Below are 21,556 nucleotides of genomic sequence, written 5' to 3'. Positions count from 1 at the left end.
ACACAGTTCCCATCCTCTTCTAGGCTATGCCATGGCAGCTCCCACATACTAGTTGTGAGATCTTGAGCAAGTCAAAACACTACCGAACTTCGGTTTCCTCATCTGTTGGAACAGTAATGGCCGAATGGCCACATGGCCCAAGCACCTCCACAACTAATGCGGTCTCTCAAGAGCCTGGGACCAGCATGTGGTCTGTCAACTCTCTTTGGCAGTCTGAACTGTCAGACCTCTGGTGTCCTCCACCAGATGAGACAGGCATCTGTAGTGAAATTTTATTACAAAATTATAAAGCAGAGCTCTGTAACAAAAAAAAATACACATTTGGGTTTAACACCCAAGGAAGTCTGAGAGAATCTTAATATAAGCCACATCTGAAAGATTTCAACAAATTTATACAATATACACGGATTCCTGTACAGCTTAATTGTTACTAGCTTGGATCCAGCTATTCCAAGGCATTATGAACCGGTCAGCTCTCCCAAGTCTTAAAACAAGTCTCAGATGAAATCTCAGAACGATCACAGCCAAAGCTACAGAGTAATTGGAAGAATTAAGATGTTGCATGATAATTAAGACCAAGGATCCATGAGAGGCAAGGGAGAGCACTCAGATAAAAAGTTCTCTACCTAGGTTAGAGAGTAACTGAAATGGGATCCCAGCCTTTATTTGGTGTAATAATGATGAGTAACAACAAATCAGGGTTGTTAGACACCTTTTTTCCTGAATGGAAACCTTCACCAAAAGAGATCGAGAGACTTTAAAGGCAAGTTTTCTCCAAACTGAGCAAATGATATCAGTTCTAATTCTTAACTGAGGTTACTAAATAACCTTCAGGATATTATTTTTAACTTCTGTCTAGGAGGGAATGTGGGAGGTAGGGAGAGGTAAGGCCTCAGCAGTGAAAAGCTTTAAGTAGGGAGAGAGCCAGCTTCTGCCCTGAAGTTATTACTAGACCGTAACTGAGTTGCATATATATATGTAGACCTGTTTCACAGCGGAATCGAGAAGTAGCTGAATCCTCCGCTAAACTGGTAGGCATTGTAAACTGTAGTATGTGCTGTCCAGCAAAAAGGTGAAAGAGGTCCTCTTCGCAGACCTCTCTCTCGATTCCCCGGATTTCTACAAAGGCTGTCCCAGAATCAAATCATCCAGGACTTGGTGTAATGTCAAGGTAAGTGGCCCAGTGTGCAACTGACAACTACTTTATGAAATAATTTCATTCCTCCGAAGGGGAACAATGGTTGATAATGGGGGAAAGCCAAAGTATGTCTGTACCAATAAGCAGGTCCCCTTGGAGGTTTCCTACTGTTTTCCAAAGTCCTGACTGGTTCCAGTCTGAGAGAACTTGACTGCACAGCAGGGGGGATGGTGTGGGAGGTGGCCTGCCAAGGCCCTCAGGTGCTTAGGGGTTGCATAGCTCACCCACAGGTAACAGCAGCACACACAGCTCTTTCTGATAGCATGTGTCTGTTCTTGGCTAAGCTTCTCCAGCAAACTTAAGCCCTTTGGCTCTCCCAGTGGTAGAACCACCCTAAGAGGGCTCGAGAATATCCTCTAACTTATCATACGGTCTTTCCTAAAGGGCCTGGAGAATGCTGCTTCCAGACCAGCCCTCAAGTCAGTAGGCTGAGAAATGAAATGGGAGCAGGGAGTCCCCACTAACCTGGGGAATTAAGACTTGCAGCTATCTACCCCAGGGCTGAATCCAGTCTCATTCAGGACCTTCAGATACCCCTTACCTGTTCAGTTTTGGTCTCCAGGAACTTCACGAAAAGTGTAGCTAGAGAAGAGCAAGGCTCCTTTCCTTAGTCTTTATGCCTTCAGTGAGACCCTGTTTAAAACTTCCATGGGAAAGAGAGGGACTTCATTCTCAGGGGAAAGTGGTTTGCAATTCCTTTGTGTTGGAGAAGTCAAAGTTAAGCAGGAAGCCACTGCTTCCACCCAAAACTTCCCCTTTTCTCGTAAACTAAAATTAAGGATGGTGCACAGGCCCTAAACTAAAACTGATGGCGCACAAGGCCTTAAGAGCAGCAGAGATGATCCCCGGGCCATCTCACACACACGACTCAAACTTCCCTGCAGATGCTTTGCTGAACCTTGGGAGCCCCCAAGGTTCGGTCAGGAGACTCACTGCTTCCAATCCCAGCACTTAAGGAAGCAACTGTAAATGACTTTGAAATTTTTGAATAGCATTTGTGTTTCACTTCTCACCAGAGAAAGTTTACTGGTCCAAATTTAGTGCTAAGGAGGATCACTATTGGTCTGGTAAGCTAACATCTTTTTGGTCTGAAGAAACAAATTTTAGGCAATGCAGCAAGAGACTAGCAAAGCTGGTTAAAGCACAGAAAGCCAGAGAGACCAGAAATAAATCCAAATGTGCTGGGGAGGAAGAGAACCTTTTCTACCAGGACTTCTGACAGTTGGAATGCAGACAGGCGGCTCGGGGATGGCCGGGGTGCAGGGAGAAGGGGGGAACTGTTAAGTTTACAGAGGAAGGGAGGAAGATCTGGTTCAAGTTCTGGAAAAGTCCTCTCTTGATCAATTACCATCATTACCCCAAGACCACTGGAACAGGAACTTGCCCACGCGATCTGTACCAGTTCCCACCAGCCTCGGGCTCCGCAGGCCGAGAGGTGCGCCGCCGAGGCAGGACAGGCACGCCCAGAGGTGACCGCATCTTTGCTCGCAGATTCTCTTGTTAGCCTGCCCCTCTGCAAGCTGGCCAATCTGGAGCCCAGACCCTTCCAGCTCCGTCCCTGTAAGGCACTGAAGAAGCCGGCACAGCCCTCAGGATCGGAAGACATGCACGGCTCGGATCACGTACTGCCGGCAGATGGGACACTCGTTCATGCGCTTGCCGCACTTGGTGCAGGTGACCATGTGGCCGCACTCCAGCAGGACACAGTCAATGGGCGAGTCCATGCAGATCCTGCACAGGTTCTCCTCCACGCTGGGCGGCACCGCTCCGCCTGGACAAAGAGGGCAGAGAAGGGGTGGAGGGGAGAGGACACCATAAGTGCAGGGGGTGGCAGGGGGGCTGAGGACGGAGAGAAGGGCATGCTGCGGACACACCCCCAAATCCACACACTGCCCTCAGCTAGAACTCCAGGTATCAGCCCCCCGCTGCCTGTTTCAGCCACACCTCTACTGGCCAGGCCATAGAGGTGCAGAATAAAGTACTTGGAGATCAAATACAACCCAGAACAGGACAGCTAAATAAGGCAGAGTCCTCAAGGCTTCAAAGAATTTTCAGACAGTTGAGGCTGTAATATGGTAAGTGGCACTTAGGGACTCATCATCCCCTGAGGCAGAACATGCTGAAAAGATAAAAACTGGTTCTAAAAAGTGTGATATCAATGGAACTGTAGTGAATGGCTCATGAAGGATCGCAAGGCTTCTCAGTAAACCTATTCCCAACTGAATACAGCCAAGGATCCTGGGGGGCCCCTGTGCTGTCCCACAACCTTCCCCAGAGCTTCCTCTGAGGAGGCTTCCTGGTGGAAGAGCCCAGCAGAGATCACGGCTCCCTCTTCTGTGCTACCCCCACCCCAGCTTCTCACATGGCATTAAAATGTCTAACTACTTGGCTCCCCCACGACCCTATGAGCTCATTTCTGCAACTATATACTTAGTATTTGTTGGATGCTCTGAGGTCAGATCTTCCTCTTTGAATCCCTAAAATGCCAATCATGTGGTAGGTGTTCTCAAAATGTCTGATAAATGAACATCTCCCAAGGGAGTCCGAACAGCTTACATTTGTAGAATGCTGTGCCAGGCAGGGTCCTAAGAGTCTTGCATATTTTAACTCTTTTTGAATCCTCGTGAAAACTATGAAGTACTCATTACTCATTTTATAGACTTGAGGCCACTGAGGCCAAGGAGTTAAGTGGCTTGCCCAAGGGCACACAGCTGCTAAGCAGAGCCAGGATTCAAATCCAGGCAGGCAGGCCTTCTGGGCAAGTGGCCTGAGGACAGGGACTCTCAAATCCGTATTAACTACTCAGTGCACAGAGTTCTCAGTAACAGCTGGCTGGCTTGTGTGAGCGGGGAGGTGCAGAGGGCATGGCCAGTATCCTATTTTAGTGCAAACAAAAACCTTCATGTCCAACAATGTAGCCATCCCCAGCAGGTTTTAAATGGTGGCCTGAAGCCCCAGGTGGGGCTCCATGCTCAGTGCAGAGTCGGCTTGAGATTCTTTCCTTCTCCCTTCCCCTCTGCCCATCCCCCTACCCTGTACACTCGCTCTCTCGTTCTCTAAAAATAGTAAAATCTTTAAATTGTAGCCTGAACCAGGGAGCCATAAGTAGGGAGCTGGCTTCATACCAGTCACCTGTCCCACTCCACAGGGGAATTCTCTGTACTCTGCTGCCCAGCACTTTCTTCTGCTTCCTGGACTATTCAAAAAGTCAACACTTAGGGAGGCTAGCTGTGAAAGGCAGTGAAACCGATTTACCCCTCTGGAGCAGCTGTTGGCCCTAACAGGGCTTTGGAAAAGGGCTGAACTGTACATATAACTGAACTGGAGTGAATTACAGAATATCGTATTAATTTTCTTAGGAATAACAGACTCAACCAACTCAGTTACCAGTATTCCCCCAGGGAATCAAAAAAAAGGCGGCAAGGGCGCCTGGGTGGCTCAGTTGGTTGAGCGACTGCCTTCGGCTCAGGTCATGATCCTGGAGTCCCGGGATCGAGTCCCACATCGGGCTCCCTGCTCAGCAGGGAGTCTGCTTCTCCCTCTGACCCTCCCCCCCTCATGTGCTCTCTCTCTCTCTCATTCTCTCTCTCAAATAAATAAAATCTTTAAAACAAAACAAAGGCGGCAAGACAGCAAGTGGAACAGCCCGATCTTGGTACTGGGGAGGGGGGACTAGAACCCACAAGGGTTTTGGGGAGCTAAGAAATCAGCTCTTCAGGATTTATCAGCCGGAAGACTGCCCCATTCTGAGCAAAAGGCCCCGTGGTGGTCTTGAACACACTGATGGGTGTGTGGCAGCTGAGGTGGTATATGTGCCTCGTGTCCAGAGAGCACACAGGTGACCCCTTTCCTGCTCTGTCCCCAGAGCAGCTCTAGCCACCGCCCAGCCCTGTACAAACAAGGCTCAGGTCACCTCCCTTTATTTTTGGTTGGTCCCAGAAGTTGTCAAGCATCCCAAGTGATCTCCCTGAAGGTCCACAGGGACCCTCCCCACTCGGACCAAAACGGAGTGAAAACCGTAGGGGAAGGAGTGCCGTAGCAGCAGGGGTATGAAAAATGAACCGGATGTGACACATGCCACCACTCACTTTGCTAAATATTTTACAAATCCTCACTCCTGAGCTCTGGCAGCCCCGAGACATGCAAATCAAGCTGTCCCTGGGTCTGCTGCCACTCTTCACCCTTCCTGGTGAGGCAAGAATGAGGATTTTTAAAGATGCTGAGAAGCCCTGCTTCCCCGTGCATTTCCCCCAACTCACTCTCTGGACGCCACTACGCTTAGAATTCTTAGACTGCTAAGAGAAAGCAGGGTTGGCGGACGGGAAGGGCCGCAGGGCTCAGAGCCTAAGCACGGTCCCAAGCAGAAGCAACTACGTACCGTTTTGGTCTTCAGCACCACACACTGAAAAGGAAAGAGAAAGAAGAGGTCTGCATATGCGACGGCGTGAAAAAAGTCTCCCACCAGCCCGTCTAACTGCCGCACTCGGACTGCTCCCCTGGCCTGGGAACCTGGCTGGCCGAGAGCCTGGCCGGACGCCCGCCCTCCCCTCCTATGCTGAGAGCTCGCGCACAGCCCCAGCCAGTGTGTCTGGTCCGGTCTTCGAGAAAGGGATTCCGCCGGCTCGCGTGAACAACACCGCCAAGTAGGCAGGACACTGCATGGGCACGGTACCCTTTTCTATTGCTTCTGAAGCCCGTGTTAGAACCGGCTGTTCCAGTCAGCCAAGGAGTCTGGATGGAGTGCCCTGGTGGGGCCATGTCCTGTTCCCCAGGACCTCACAACTCTATGGAGATTCTGGGCACAGCCCCAAAGGGAAGTGAGTCTGACTAGAGGACTGGTCAGACATCCCCAACTCGGATGAACCAGTGGGACAGGAGAGCCTGGAATCGGACTCCAACCACTAAGAGCAGGCAAGGAATCAAAATGCTGATTGCAGGAGCTAAATCGGTCAGGGAGGGGAAGGTTCTGGGTAAAATTTTAGGAAATGAGTTTAAAACAGCCAAATACACTCCTCTTCTGCAGGACTTCTCTAGAGACCTCTACTATCTACCAGGAAGACCTAGTTTTCTTCCCCAAACTCAATTAACCACAAACCTAGACAACTTACCTTATTGGACATTGCCTAAAAATGATACTGTGTAGAATGCTTTGGGAAAGGACCATAGGGAAAGCCCAGGCTCAGGCAGCACAGATCTATTTCCCTTGTACCATGGGTTCACTTCCCCGTCTCCCAACTGTTGAGAGCAGTACTACTGAGGTACTAGTGGGGATGGCAGGGTGACACGGGGTGGGAAAGGCTACGGGATCAGTCCAGGAAATCTTCAGTGACACCCAGGCTCTACACTAAAACAGTAATGCCAGGGGCGCCTGGGTGGCTCAGTCAGCTGAGCGTTCACTCTTGGTTTCGGCTCAGGCCATGATCTCAGGATCGAGCCCCGAGTTGGGCTCCACACTCAGCGGAGTCCGCTTGAGACCCTCTCCCTCTGCCCCTCCCCCTACATTCATGCTCGTGCTCTCGCCCCTCAAATAAATCTTAAAAAAAAGGGGGGAGCGGGTAGTGCTAATAATGGCTATTTCACAGGCAGCCCTGAGGACGGAATAAATGTTTCCGGAGCCTCGCCCGGTCCCGGCACTCAACTTCAAATGGCAGCCTTTATTGGCCGGTGCCAAGGTGGAAGGTGACTCCTTGCTTGGCTAAGCGCACAGAAACCCAGCAGGCCATGCCGTCAGGCTGCAGAGTGACAGCAAGCGCCCCCCAGACAGCGCCTCACCCAGGTGCTGGAGCCCCTTCTGGTCCTTGTACAGCCGCGTCACCCTCTCCATCAGCTCCCACTTCTCGCAGCAGCCCTTGTAGTTGACGAAGTTGCGCGCCAGGATCTCTTTCAGCTGCCGCACGGTCAGACCTTCAATGTCCTCCAGGTCGGTGAGGTCAGACAGAGAGGCCCGCCGGCCCGGGACGAAGCCGTCCTCTGAGTCGACAGACTGCAATGGCAACGGCGGGATTGGTGGGCTCAGCTCTCACCTCCCAAGCTCTCTCTCCAAGGACCCCGGAGCACTCACCAGGCCGTGCCCGCGGGGACTGACCTCAGGAAGAGCGGGAGCGGAGGCAGGAAGAGTGCCGGCATGGTGCTCTATGGCCAAAGAGGCCACATCTCTTCCTGACCCATGGTTCTGGGCTCGGGCACGGCCACAGCCCCCAACCAACCCATCAGTGGGACGAGTGGAAGGGGCAGCGGTGTGAGTCACATGGCCCTGATTCTGACTCCTCCACAGACTGATGCTAAACACTATGGAGCCAGTTGCTCCCCGGCCTCGGCCTGTCTGCCCCTCCATACAGGAGACCCAGCAGTCCCACCGCACCGGGTTCCTGTAAAAACTAGCACAAGAAACCAGCGAGCCTGGTGCCAGTCTCTGCTCTCCCCGCTGCTTCCTTGTCGAAGGGGCAGACTTCCCTGGCGAGCACGCCTCTGTACACAACCTTGACCACTGCTTCGCGGCCCCGCTGGCGCTACCCGCTGGCTGGCCTACCATGGCTGAGGCCTGACCCCTGCTCATCCTTCCTCCTGATTTTCCGACCTCCCTCCCCTGACGATGGCTACTGCGTGCTAGCAGCAGACGAAAAGAACAAGATTTGCACAGCAGCACCGGGAGCCCGCCCATCGGCAGCTTACAAGAAATCAAGAGACTAGGAACGAAGGGGCCATGAGGCTCCCCAGTCTCCACTGGGAGCTCACTACTCTGCCCCTAACAACTGACAGCTTCGAAGGCTAATCTGGAAGGCTAACACAGCGCCCACCCCTGACAACAGAACTGTAGGACTGTCATCACACACAGATTCTTCTGCACGTCTGAGTCTGCTGAGAGGGTCCTAATCACCGCCTACCACCACCAGAGAAAAGAGCAAACGCAAAGGCACGGACCGGAGCAGAGGCCCCACCTGGGTCTCATCCTCAGCAGGTGCTCTGGCTGTGCTCTCCAGGTAGACGGGTTCCTCTTGGTCCTGAGACACATGGCCATTGGCCTGTGGGAAGAGAAAGGTGCCATCACACGCACAGAGATGCGGGCCTCTTCCCAGCTCATTCCACATCCAAACATGTTCCCATCTCCCCAGGAACATGGTGTCTCGAACAATAGCATTACAGAAGCCTGCTCCCTAGTACCGACTTTGTCGGGCAGAGACATGACACAAACAGATTTCAACTCCAAAACGAGAAGGTCGCTAATTCTGCTCCCCACCAGGATGGCATGAGCGGCCACTCACCGTCAGTGTGGTCTCAGCTCGAACAGTCCGAACGCGAGGAAGAGCACAAGTCCACGCCACTGCGGGACTGCTCTCTAACTGCCATCCGGTCTCTCCTGGACACTGAGCCCACACCGCCCTCCCCGTTCACTCCCACCCACCGTTCTGGGCTCTGTCCCGAGCAGCAATGGGCACCGCTTTCTTACAGAAAGTTCATACCATGTCTTCCTGCCTCCACGCTACATCTCCCTGGCTTCCTCCTCTGACAGAGGAAACAGTTCTTAGTCCCTCACCACTCTATCCAGTCACTGCTCCACCATTCTAGAAATGGGCTCCAACCAGCAGCGCTCACTAGTACTAAGAACTATCTTGAAGCCTGGTCAAAAATTATTTTAACGCACCTAAGCATCTATTAGCCTAAAACTATAAAGACAGACATCTATGCTTAAGGAGTTTGGAATTCTAACTTCTCAAAAGGTTTTGCCAAACAGTAGTTCAAACTGTGAGCCTCCTCGTCCCATCACCCTTTAAGCCACAAACCCCTTCACCAGACACTCTTCACCGACTGCTCCCTCCAGGCAAAGGGCCTGGTATGAGCCCGGAGCAAAGACGTGTCTGAGCTCACAGGCCTTTCCTCTAGACTCTCAGAACTCCAATAAAGGGAACAGTCCCAGGAAACCAGTCACCCATGGCCCCAACCACTCATTCCAGATTAGAATGCCTAACACAGAGTTGGTTAAGAGGCAAATAACTATAATGGAGATGAAAGGAGAAATCACCACCATCATCCAAAATGCCAAGTGGTCAGAGGAGCACGCATACAGCATACGTGTACGGGGATGCATCCCACACCATCTCCCCTTAGCTTTATGGAAATGTGGCACCCACCAGTCTCCTGGTGTTACCTTGGAGTTACAAAGTCTCTCCAAGCCTAACCTGTTCCTAAAGAAGGGCTTCTGTATGTCCTTTTTTTTTTTCCTAGGAAGAGAAACTGGAGGTCCCACTGCAAAGCATGCTCTTGTCTCTTCAGTTTGCCTACTGGCTAAATTAAAATCTCTTAAATCGTATCTGTCCACCATCTTGCTTCCTCCACCCACTTCTTTCCCCAGCAACCACTGCCAGGGCACTAGGGGTAAAGGGCAAGAACTCTGGGGGGCAGGCACCCCGGGCAGATCGGCATCCTAGGTGCGGGTAGCCTGCACAAGTCACTTGACTTCCCCACGTCTGTTCTCCTGGCTTGACAAACGCAGATCTCACCGGGACAGGGGATGCGAGCTGACACAAAGGACCCGATGAGATCTGGCGCCTGCGTGGGACCCGCAGCTGAAGTCTGGAATTTCTGGTTAACGACAGGAAATTTAGAACCCCCTGCTTTCATTGCAAAATCCACCTGAAGGTTCTTCAGGGAAAAACAATTCCCTCCAGTTATGCCCTGGGCCCCCTCAGACAGAGAGGAGTGCTCCACCGAGCCGAGGGAGGAGCCCGCGTGGGAGGCGGACGCCGGGCAGAGCTCGCCTCGGTCCGCCAGGGGAGCGGAGTGCGGCCCAGCCTTTATGCCCCGGTGCCCGCCAGAGCTGAATCAGGGGCCCGGTGCTCGCACACCGGAGGTGGCAGCCAGCCACGCCGCACACAACGCTGGTGCTGCGCCAGCCGGACGGAGCTCCCAGCTCTTCAGAGCTGCTGTCACGCCAGCCGGTCCCCCCAACAGCCTGCCAGGAGCCATAGTGCCCTGGGATTACTAGCCCCATTTCACTGCTGAAGGCTCGAATTTTGCCCGAGGTGACCAAAGAGTCAGCGACAGATTGGTCCGAATGCCCCAGCTACGGCCCAAGCCACATACACCAAAGGGTCACTGAGGCACTGAAGTCTTATCTATGGGATGCCATCAGCCCTCACGCACTGGTTCCGTCTCCCGGGCTCACCGGAGCCCAAAAGCTGCTTTGCCCGTCTACCCCGCTCCCGCGGGGGCCTTCTGAGGGCACCCGCCATTCTGCACGGCCCCTGCGCAGTCCGCAGCCCAGCCAACGGGCCGCTCTTCGCTGACCATTTCTGAGCGCCCCCCCACCCCAGGACGATGACAAGGCAACTTCCGGTTTGAGAACGTGCCAACCATGACCTGGCCCAAGCGGTGACTGGCCACAGAAGCCGTGACCGCCCCCCCTTCCGTCGACATGTGCCTTTCCCTCTGCGCCCTGTGATGGTTCCCTACCCGCTAAGAAGACCTTAACAAAGGTAAGCAGGAGGGCAGTCTAAACAGAACGAAATTTAGAGAGTTAACAGTGAGTTTTCTTAAAATGTTTCTGGAACGAGTTTTTCAAAAATGACTAGCTGGGATAGGTATGTATTAAAAACATCAAAAATACCTGGTACCATGCATGATCACCTCTGAAAAAAACCCAAACAGGAGTCTGAGGTCCAGAAAACATCCCTGCAGCAGTAGGCAGAAGGGCCTCCCCTGATCCTACCACCCCCCCCGCCACGCAGTGCAGGCAGGGGAGCAGACTGAGCCCACAAAGCGGCAGACACGGGCAGGGGCCGCAAACCCGACGCGTACCTGCTGGCTTTCCTGAGCCGGGGCCGGGGACACAGACGTGGCTTGTGTGGGCGAAGAGGGGAGGCTCGCCGAGGTAGGAGGTACTGTGCCGGCATGAGGCTGGGCCAGGAAGGCCTGCTGCTCGGGGAAGTCCGGGGACAAGGGGGGGGCGTGAGTCCTGCCCTCCTGCTGGTCAAGCACCAAGAGCACCAGCTCCTCTTTCTCTCGGCACACTTCGGTAGAGATGTCATGGAGGCTGAGATAGTCCCTCAGGTCCTTCACCTTCATCTTCATGAGCTCCTCCCGCCGAAAGGCTGTGGCTCGGACCCGCTGGCAGAGGAGGCAGAGGTGGGGACCGTTCCCCACTTGGCTTGAACAGGTCATGCAGAAATTCTTCTTGCAGTCCAGGCAGGTCTGCTGCTTAGACCAAGAGGCAGAGGGAACCATGTCAGACTGAGAACAAGACAGTGGGAGGGGGGCTCAGGGCCGCCATGCCGAGCGGGACTCCCCTGATCACTCCTGCCGGTACGAAGCTACCTCCTTACGTCAGAGTGCAAGCTACCTTGATTTCAGTAAGCACCACTCAGAGGTGGCACACCCCCCCCGTAGGCACCTGTGTGCCCACATCCAGGATACTACATTCATTATTCCAGTTGAGACTTACTTTTTTCATTGCAGATAGAGAAACAGAGGGTTTCGATTCTAATCAAAAAAGCCCACATTTTCATTTAGTCTGCCTCCTCCATTTTCTTATGGTGTCACCTTGGGTGTGTAACTTAGCCTCTCTGGCCCTCAGTTCCCTCATCTGTAAAATGGGGGTGATGACAGTACCTACATCTCAGGATTGCCCCACAGTTAAGAGACAACGCATTTAGCGTATGTGACACATGATTCTTCAGGGTAAGTATTAACTCTTTTAATTATTATTGTTAGGAAACACGAGCTAATTTTGAGAGCCAGGATTCAAATCCTGAACTATGATTTTTTTCTACTTTATTGCTGAGAATAGAAAGCAAATGCATAAGTACGATGGTGATTATTATTAATATTATTGATTAAATTTAGTGAGAGGCTACTAGGTGCTAGAGCTTGTCATTTAATTTTCAAAGCAACCCCGCAAAGTATTACTCTATCACTGTATCACGTATTAACATACATCACTGGGGCGCCTGGGTGGCTCAGACGGTTAAGCGACTGCCTTCGGCTCAGGTGAGGTTCCTGGGATCCAGCCCCGCATCGGGCTCTCTGCTGAGCAGGGAGCCTGCTTCTCCCTCTGCCTGCCCCTCCCCCACTGCTTGTACTCTTATCTCTGTCAAATAAAAAATAAAACGTCTTAAAAAAAAAACCCACATCGGGGCGCCTGGGTGGCTCAGTTGGTTAAGCGACTGCCTTCGGCTCAGGTCATGATCCTGGAGTCCCGGGATCAAGTCCCGCATCGGGCTCCCTGCTCGGCAGGGAGTCTGCTTCTCCCTCTGACCCTCCCCCATCTCATGTGCTCTCTCTCTGTCATTCTCTCTCTCAAATAAAATAAATAAATAAAATCTTTAAAAAAAAAAAAAACCCCACATCACTAATAATTACTAATGTACCTCCCTATGTCACAGACAAAGCAAGCAAGGCCTTAGAGAGATGAAGCATCGCACTCAAGGGCGGGCAGGGAACAGCAGAGCTGGGGTTCACGCTCAAAGCCTGTCCCTGTGGAATGCCCACAGTCACGCCCTTCCCACCAGGCCATGCTGCCTGACTCGGCCCCGTCCAAGCCGACAGCAGGACCCAGTCCAGGGCCTGGCTCTCCATCGCCAAACCCCCGCCCGGTGCCCCATCCACAGAGGCTGTGCCCAGGCTCCCCCACCCCAGGAAGGCCCACTCAGAGCACCGGGAATCCAGTGGCACAGAACAGCGTATCCAAGACACACTCAGACAGCTACGGGGACGGGTAAGGGGTGGAACCTCTGGAGCCGATCAGGGAGCTCGTGGTTTGTGCGTGCACAGGTCTCAGCCCGCAGTCGGCACACAACAGCACACGCCACACCACACCAGCGCTCGCTCCTGAGCCCGCACAGTGACATCGGACTGAGCTCTGCTCCGGCCGAGCGCAGCTGCACTCCCACAGCAAAGGGAGTTCCTGGGCACACTGGGATGATCCCGGGAGCACACTCACCAGTCCTTTAAAGAAATGAAGAACTTGGGCGCCTGGGTGGCTCAGTTGGTTAAGCGACTGCCTTTGGCTCAGGTCATGATCCCAGGGTCCTAGGATCGAGTCCCGCATCGGGCTCCCGGCTCAGCGGGGAGCCTGCTTCTCCCTCTGACCCTATCCCCTCTCATGCTGTTTCTCTCTCTCTCTCTCTCAAATAAATAAATAAATAATTAAAAAAAAAAAAAGAAATGAAGAACTTTTCATCCTCTGGTGACTTGAGCATTAACCTATTTCTGCTCCCTCTTTTCTAAGTAGGGAAAACTGAATGCAGAGTAACGAGAATTCCCGGGAGACTGAGATTCTCATCACCGAAATCGGACTCCGGCGCAGGGCTGGCGAAGGCTCCACAGCTGAGGCAGTGGTGCCCGGCTCTGTCCAGGAGTCCTGCGTGTCGACGGGGAAACGGGAAGAACGTTCACCACCCACGTGTGACTGTGAATACCGAAAGGCGTTTCGAAAGGATGCATATCAAGCTCCCTCACTCTCTACAGTTACAGCCAGACCACAACACGCTCAGAGGCCGACTTAAAAGGACGCAGGGCTGCACTAGCGTCCTAACGGTTCTGGGACCTGCAGCCGCTCAGGTGGAAAATGGACATTTCGGGGTCTTGGGGGTTCCTTTATATCAAAGGCTTTTCTGTTGGGAAATGAAATGCGTTTAGGATGACTGAGAGTGCAATGAAGAGGCTTCAGTGTCAGACGCTGTAGGACATGGAACGTGACTCAAGTCCGTGCAGTCTGACAAGACCTAGCCTGACACAATTAAAAAGCCCTGAGATGCTCCATCAGCCAGATCTAAACAACTCTCTATTCTTTCTTCAAACATGCACGGCTTATTGGAGACAAGACCAGAATGCAAAGGTGGCACCCCAGCTTCTCCGCGTCCCCTGGCTCACCAGGGACTCTGAAGTCGGCCTGCATCCAAAACACGCCCTCTAAGAATAGGACAGCGCTCCAGGCTGAACGCCCAGTTCACAAAGGAGAAGCTGGCTATCAACACAGACGGGCAGAATGAGCGAAGGAAACTCGTCCGTCTCAACTAAGGCAAACCGCGCGCGACTGAGGAAGCAGGGGGCCTGAAAGATGAATTAGTGGAGCCAACATGCTTGCAAACACACCGAGAGGACATGCAAACCTCCAGCAGCAAATGGCCGCACCAACTTCAGGGATGCTCCGGGGCCTGCTCGCCCTTGCTCCTCTGCTCTTCCCTCTTCCTACCCGGCCACACACGCATTCCCCAGACTCCTCGGCCAGGCAGGGCTCCTCCTCACCGGCCTTCCTCTAGGCTCCTTCTCTCACTCTTTTTTTTCTTTCTCTTTGTTTCTTCCTTTCTCTCTCTTTCTTTCTTTCTAAGATTTTATTTATTTATTTGACAGAGAGACAGCGAGTGCAGGAACACAAGCAGGGGCAGAGGGAGAGGGAGAAGCAGGCCTCCCACGGAGCAGGGAGCCCGATGTGGGGCTCGATCCCAGGACCCCAGGATCATGACCTGAGCCGAAGGCAGACGCTTAACGACTGAGCCACCCAGGCGCCCCAACATGCTTTTCAACATGCTTAGCATGCTGGTCCCTGAGCCTGGTCACCATCACTGTCCTCTTTGCTCCTTCTCTGTTCCCCACTCCACAGACTATAAATGGTATTTTTTAAAAAAAGTTTCAAACAAACCTACAGCAAATTCACGCTGCCTCATTTAAACAAAGGCCCTTTCGTGCTAATTACTCTGCCACTTCGGCCAGCAGTTGTTCCTAGCATTTCTCAGTGTAAAACAATGAAAACAGCAAGATCTGTGACTACCCAACAGACTCTAGATGTACCTGAGGAGTCCTTGAAACAACCACCTTAAATAGAGCAATTTCTGGGGCACCTGGGTGGCTCAGTCATTAAGCGTCTGCCTTCGGCTCAGGTCATGATCCCAGGGTCCTGGGGTCGAGCCCCGCATCGGGCTCCCTGCTCAGCGGGAGGCCTGCTTCTCCCTCTCCCACTCCCCCTGCTTGTGTTCCCTCTCTTGCTGTGTCTGTCAAATAAATAAATAAATAAATCTTTAAAAAAAAATAGAGCAATTTTTTCATCTATAAAATGGGAACAAATAATAGTATATATTTTGTTAAAGATTCAAAGAGAGAAGACACGTGAAATGCCAAGCTCAGTGCCGGGCATGTGACAAGTCACCCCGGGCCTCCTTCCATTTCACCTCAGATCCCAAAGCCACCTCCTTGTCTCCATCCCTGAGAAGACTGAGGCCATGCAGCACCGAGCTCCTTCCAGTCCCTGCTTCGGCCTCCGTCTATAGACTCAACCTTCCAGTCTCAGTGTAAAGGGAGCAGCATCGCAGCCTGCCGTACCACAGTCCCCTGCGACCCGCAGCAGCCTCTCTGGTGGTGTCCTCACAGTGACCGGGGCAGCCAGGCGCATCACGACAAAGCTCTGCTACGTGCCCAGCCTCACTGCACTACAGCGAGGCGCAGGCAAAATGCCAATCCTCCTTCAGCTTGCGGGTACAAAAGGGCGGGTGGTCAGCACTGCAGGCTGCAGGAATCTGGACATGCTGAATGTCTTCTGGGAGACAGCCTGAGAGTTCAAAGAGCTGGGTTTGAATCCTAGCTCTGCCATTTAATAACCATGTGATCTTGGGCCACTACCTATGTAGCCGGAAAAGGAGGAGTATTTCCATCTCTCTTATGCCATTTATCAGGAACTTGACAAATACAGTTTCTTTCTTAACTGTTACACTCTAAATCTCAGTGTCTCATATGTAAAATGGGAGTTTAGGGACCCTAAAACCTCTACCATAGAGTTACTGTGAGGCTTAAATGAAACCAAAAGATCTAAATTGCTCACAACAGTCCCTAGCATACAGCACATAGCTTAAAAAGTAGCTTTTCAGGGCGCCTGGGTGGCTCGGTCGTTAAGCGTCTGCCTTCGGCTCAGGTCATGATCCCAGGGTCCTGGGATCAAGTCCCGCATCAGGCTCCCTGCTCGGCAGGAAGCCTGCTTCTCCCTCTCCCACTCCCCCTGCTTATGTTCCCTCTCTCGCTGTCTCTCTCTAAAACAATTTTTAAAAGTAGCTTTTCCTCTCAAATTTCCCATCACTGCCACTTTAACCTCACATCCAGGGCTATAGACGTCTCTGTTCTACAGAAGAATGCAGAATGCAGGTCAGGGTTCACCCTCAGCCCCGGTCGTACTTGACCCCATTGGAGAATGGGCTGCCTCTGGGCACTGGCACAGGATGGCCCCCACCCACACGCCATCACCCAGCCAGTGACTTCCCCTGCTGCTCACTAATCTGGAAAACACGGCTGCCGAGCATTTCTCATGAAATCGCTACAGGAAAGGAGCCCCAGTCTTTGTCCTGCTGGGGTCTGGATGTACATGAGATGTCCTCAGCACCGCGTGGGATACGAAGACCAAGCTAATCTGCAGTCAGGCGTTCACAACGACAGCTAATGAAGGGAGTGACACCAGTGTCTGCCGCATGCTGCACAGTGCTGGGGCCCTTGGTAGCCCAGCTCATGTTATTCTCACGACCCTGTGAGATAGGCACGACAGCTGTACCCCCATTTTAGAGATGGGGGAAAAGAATCTCCAGAGAGGTTAGGTCATACAGCTAGTAAGCAGCAGAGCTGAGGTCTGAATTCAGGCCTGTCTGGGTCCAAATTGACGCTGAGATGCTTTGCTTTTGGGTGGCTTTTCTGTAATGCTTTTGTGAAAGGATCCAGTGTGGGTTACCGGCACCGCATAGGCAAAGGCAAGGTGGCAGGCATTGTGGAGGGGTCAGCAGGCTTGCCCGAGGGCTGAGGTTGTAGCAGCTGAGCCGGCCAACAAAGCCAAGAAGTCAACACTTGGGGCGCCTGGGTGGCTCAGTCATTAAGCGTCTGCCTTCGGCTCAGGTCATGATCCCAGGTCCTGGGATTGAGCCCCGCATCGGGCTCCCTGCTCGGCGGGGAGCCTGCTTCTCCCTCTCCCACTCCCCCTGCTTGTGTTCCTGCTCTGTCTCTCTCTGTCAAACAAATAAAATCTTTAAAAAAAAAAAAAAAAAAAGAAGTCAACACTCACCTTCCTGGCCGTGTTTGCGAAGTGGGCCCCACAAGCCTTGCAGCTTGGTTCCGAGCCTGTTGGGGAAGGGAAGGAGCTGTACCCAGGGTTGGAATAGGCCTGCGTCCTGGCTCCCTGGGCCGGTGGGGCCTCCTCAGGCTGTCCATCCAAGCAGAACCAGTTGCAGCAGGTTGCCCACATGATAAAATCTGGTGCAAGGAAGGAAGGGGAGAAAGGTCAGAGTTAAGACACACCTCTGCTCCACTCCCCCATTCCCGAGGGCGCACGTGAGCAGGGCAACTCAGTCCACACCTGCTGCCAGAGTCAGGAGTCGAGGTGAGGACGTGTTTTCGGGGGCCACAGATTCCTTGCCACCTCCTGCTTCACCACAGTTGCCACTGCTCCCAGGAGGAGAGCACAGACACCTGATCCGCCAGGACAACACGGGATGCCAAGCTGGCGCACTACCTCCAAAAGGTTGCTGGTCCCTGCTGTGGTTTAATCTGAGATCTAATTTTGAATAAAAAATGGCCTTAGCAATTACAAGTGGCCTGAAACCCCCTTTATTCAGGCACATGAACCTGCTCCTAGAGCTCAGAGACCTGGAACTTTATCATTCATGTGCACGTGCACACACGCATGTGATCCCATATTCACACCAACTGTGTTGAGGAGGGGTATTATCTCCTTTACACGGATGGGGCCGCCCAGGCTCAGAGAAGTCCGGGTCACACCGCTAATATACAGAGAACTGAGATTCTGAAAACCCAGGTCTTCTGACCCTAAACCTAACGTTCTTTTCCTAGACCATACCGCCCCTCCTTGATTTTCCCTCCGCCGGCCAGCAGCATGAACCACTCTTATCTTTGTACTTCCAACTCTACCTAAACCTCTCCCTCAGCACCTCTGACACTCTGTTCTGTCTGCTGCCACTACACCATACATTCCTTGAGGGCAGGGTGACTTATTCCTGTGTCTACTGCAGCCTAACAGCCTCGTGCACATAGAAGATGCTCAACTAATGTGGGCTGTCTTGCTGAACAGGTGCCTCGGTGGATTTATTAAGAAGTTTTGGAATAGGATTCCCATTTTACATATCAAATATGGGTACTAGGGACAAAGGGATAGATGATTTTTTAAGATCACAGAAGAAAACCCAATCCCTCAAATGTCAGAATAATCTACAGTTGCAAAACGGTCCACCAAAACGCCAAGCATTGCTGTGATTAAGAGTGTGCTTTTCTCAGCAGACCATGGCAGTCTATATGGACATCTGGAGCCTGACCTCTCTGCTTACAGAGATAATAAATGAAACAGTGTTACTGCTCAATCATCAGTTCACACAAAAGAATGGTACCTTCAGCTCTCTGCCTCCTGACTTATGGAAAGTGCCTTTATTAAATCGCAGTACAGAGACGTGCTAAGCTGGAAAGCACTAACAAGAAGCTGGCTGGTTCAACCTTAGTCATCTCACAGAGGAAGCCAGAGGCCCAGCAGGGGGAACACAGATATAACCTCACACAGCTATAACCTCAGGTCCCCCAATGACTCTCGGGCCTTTTTAGCTTGCAGCACTTCCCGAGACTCCTGATCTAGAATTCATTCACTTTTTTTTTTTTTTAAAGGGAGAGAGAGAATCTTTTTTCTTTTTTTTATTAAGATTTCTATTTATTTATTGAGAGAGATAATGATAGAGAGCATGAGAGGGGGGAGAGTCAGAGGGAGAAGGAGACGCCCCGCTGAGCAGGGAGCCCGATGCAGGACTCGATCCCGGGACTGCAGGATCATGACCTGAGCTGAAGGCAGTCGCTTAAACAACTGAGCCACCCAGGCGCCCAAGAATTCATTCACTTTTATAGGCAGGTCTGATCCACACCTGTCTCCCCCGCTTGCCTGTGGCCCCCGTATGAACAGGGACCATGACAGTCGGGTCAGTGCCCAGCAGACAGGTGGCTCAACAAGGACTACTGAATGAATCATGCGATATTTGAATTTTAACTCATCATGTTCATTCTTTCCGTTTCCTACACATCAACATTTCTCTCTGACTCACTCTTACTTGTCCAAAGCCTCTAACTTCCCAGAAGACAACTGTAATGAATAGTTCACATGGAATAACAAAGGAAAGAGCAGTTAAACAGATGAGTTCTCTGCTGGCAAGATAAGGGTGATAATAGCAGTGTGGGCCCCCCCCCCTCGGAAAGAGGGATTTTTCAATTCTCTAAATCACCTGCTGACAAAAGCATCTGAGGCTGCATATGATAATACAAGGGAATACAGGATCCGGACTCAGAAGACCCGGGCCCAAGCCCCGCTTGACTACATACATCTTTATAACAAGTTCTACCTTTCTGTGCTTTCTCTTTCTCACTGGACATTCTCCAGGCTGTGAGGCACTAAATAAAGAGCAGTCGTGGCTCTTCAACTACAGTTTCTCTGGCAAGGCTCAAATAAAAAGGAAACCTAGAAGTGTCCCCACAATTACCATTTGGCTCTCCGGACTCATCCCAAAAAAGGACAGGGAAATCTGTGACAAAATCAGCAGAATGGGTCAAGTAACTGAAGGAGCTGGGGGCAAGGCAAGAAGCAGAGCGGCCTTGGGACAAGGCTGTGGGTGATTTGCTGGCCTCTGTCAGAATCTCCACTCACCCAGGCATGCAACCTTTAGTGAAGCCAGTGCCTTGCTGTTTCCAGTGCTAGGTGAGTAAGGCAGAGAACCTGCCCTTGAGGAGTTCATGGTCAAGGAGAGGAACAAGAAATGTAAAACCCAAACAAATTTCAGAGTAATCAATGCCTTACCAGAGGTTCGTACAGCATACAGGGGGCTATGAAGATAGAGACACAAGCAGCTCTTCAGGGGCGGAGGGGTGACCAGAGAAGACTTCTCAAATGATGTGCCACACATATCCTCCTGTTGGAGTAGCTGGGGATTCATCAGGAAGCCCAGAGTAAAAGGAATTTTCAAGAAAAAGCAAACAGCATGCAACATGGCATTAAAGAAACTACAAAATGTTTGGTTGGGCCAAGAGTAGGGGTGGGATGGATGAGGGCATGGCAGGCAAACAAGCAGCCAGGAAAAACCATGGTAAGGAATGTGGACTTTATCCTACAGGCAGTGGGACACAATGAGCGGTTCAAGTAATCACGTTTTGTGACCTTATTTGCATTTTATAGTGGGCACTCTGACAGTAGGCAGGCTGGAAGCAGGCAGCTGGTGTGGCAGAGGCAAGACAGGAGGAGAAAGGGACAGACAGATCTCTGACAGAACTCGTGGGATGTGTCAGTGGATTGAAGCGGTGGAAGAATGGGGAGAGAAAACAGTCTTGGATGAATCCCAGGGTCTCTGAATTACACAACAGGACACAGAGTGGCATTGTTAACAGGAGTAAGGGACAAAGCCCTCAGGATGAGGCATGTGTCTGTGTGTGAAGGAAGCGGGGCAATTACGATGATGGGTTACATTTTGTACCCGGGGGACTTGCTGGTGGATACACGGCACACAAAGGGAAGAGTCCTGGTTGAGGAGAAAGTCTGGGAATCCTCAGACCACCAGAAACATGAAAAGCCGGAACAGGGCAAAAGACTGACTGGACATTGGGGTTACAGAGGACGGCCTGGGAGAACCCCCGGGGGCGCCCAACCTAAAGGGCTAGCGGGGGAAACCAGCACAACAGTGGCAGGAAGACTGCTCAGAGTGGGCGATCTGGAAGAGGGTTTTGAGTTTCAAGAAGAAATGACTGATGCTGTTGAATGACCCGGAGAGTGGAATACAGGAATACAAAATGCCTGATGGACCTAGTTTTAGGAAAATGTGAGCGTGCTCTTGGCCCGAGCAGGTAAGGAAGAGAGAAGCTGACTGACACCTGTAAGTCGGAAAGTGACGGGTGTGCACAGACCCTAAGGATAAACTATTCTCTGAAGAAACTTCTGGCCATGAAGGGAAGGGCCGGAGCTGAAGAGGATCCAGGTCACTAAGATGGCGATGCAGATGCATGCATCGACTGTAGAGGATACCCCCAAAGATGAAGAGCCTGCAGAGGAAGGGAAGCTGATAACAAATGGTGGGAGTAAGGGCCAGGAGCAGAAAGAAAGGTGACCTGCTGGGACGCCTGGGTGGCTCAGTCGGTTAAGCATCTGCCTTCGGCTCAGGTCATGATCCCAGGGTCCTGGGATCGAGCCCCACATTGGGCTCCTTGCTCCATGGGGAGTCTGCTTCTCCCTCTCCCTGCCGCTCCCCCTGCTTGTGTGCACTCTCTCTCTCTGACAAATAAATAAACAAAATCTTTAAAAAAAGAAGGAAGGAAGGAAGGAAAAGAAAGAAAGAAAGAAGAAAGAAAGAAAGAAGGAGGAAA

General features: G+C 51.9%; 1 protein-coding gene across 9 annotated transcripts in view; it reads right to left on the bottom strand.

Annotated features, from left to right (window-relative positions):
- Positions 1-258: 258 nt before the first annotated feature.
- RFFL (ring finger and FYVE like domain containing E3 ubiquitin protein ligase) overlaps positions 259-21,556 on the bottom strand; it is a 65,130-nt gene continuing 43,832 nt past the window's right edge. For 5 of the 9 annotated variants that reach the window (XM_081805368.1, XM_081805366.1, XM_081805369.1 and 2 more), the window contains 6 exons: positions 17,226-17,413; positions 10,994-11,389; positions 8,137-8,220; positions 6,971-7,181; positions 5,577-5,600; positions 259-2,969 (listed from right to left, as the gene is read on the bottom strand). In XM_081805368.1, the coding sequence (XP_081661494.1) occupies positions 2,788-2,969; positions 5,577-5,600; positions 6,971-7,181; positions 8,137-8,220; positions 10,994-11,389; positions 17,226-17,405 (1,077 nt within the window). In that variant the 5' untranslated portion in view covers positions 17,406-17,413 and the 3' untranslated portion in view covers positions 259-2,787. Of the gene's footprint in view, positions 2,970-5,576; positions 5,601-6,970; positions 7,182-8,136; positions 8,221-10,993; positions 11,390-17,225; positions 17,414-20,003; positions 21,006-21,556 lie in introns of those variants that run through there. The other 4 variants (XM_081805362.1, XM_081805363.1, XM_081805361.1 and 1 more) reach the window with 3 other exon arrangements.

Source organism: Leptonychotes weddellii, chromosome 15 (genome assembly GCF_054177405.1).
Source record: "Leptonychotes weddellii isolate Sample4059 chromosome 15, ASM5417740v2, whole genome shotgun sequence".
Lineage (NCBI taxonomy): Eukaryota > Metazoa > Chordata > Mammalia > Carnivora > Phocidae > Leptonychotes > Leptonychotes weddellii.
The sequence above is the reverse complement of the archived record's forward strand: the minus strand, read 5'-3'. Positions and strand labels throughout refer to the sequence as shown.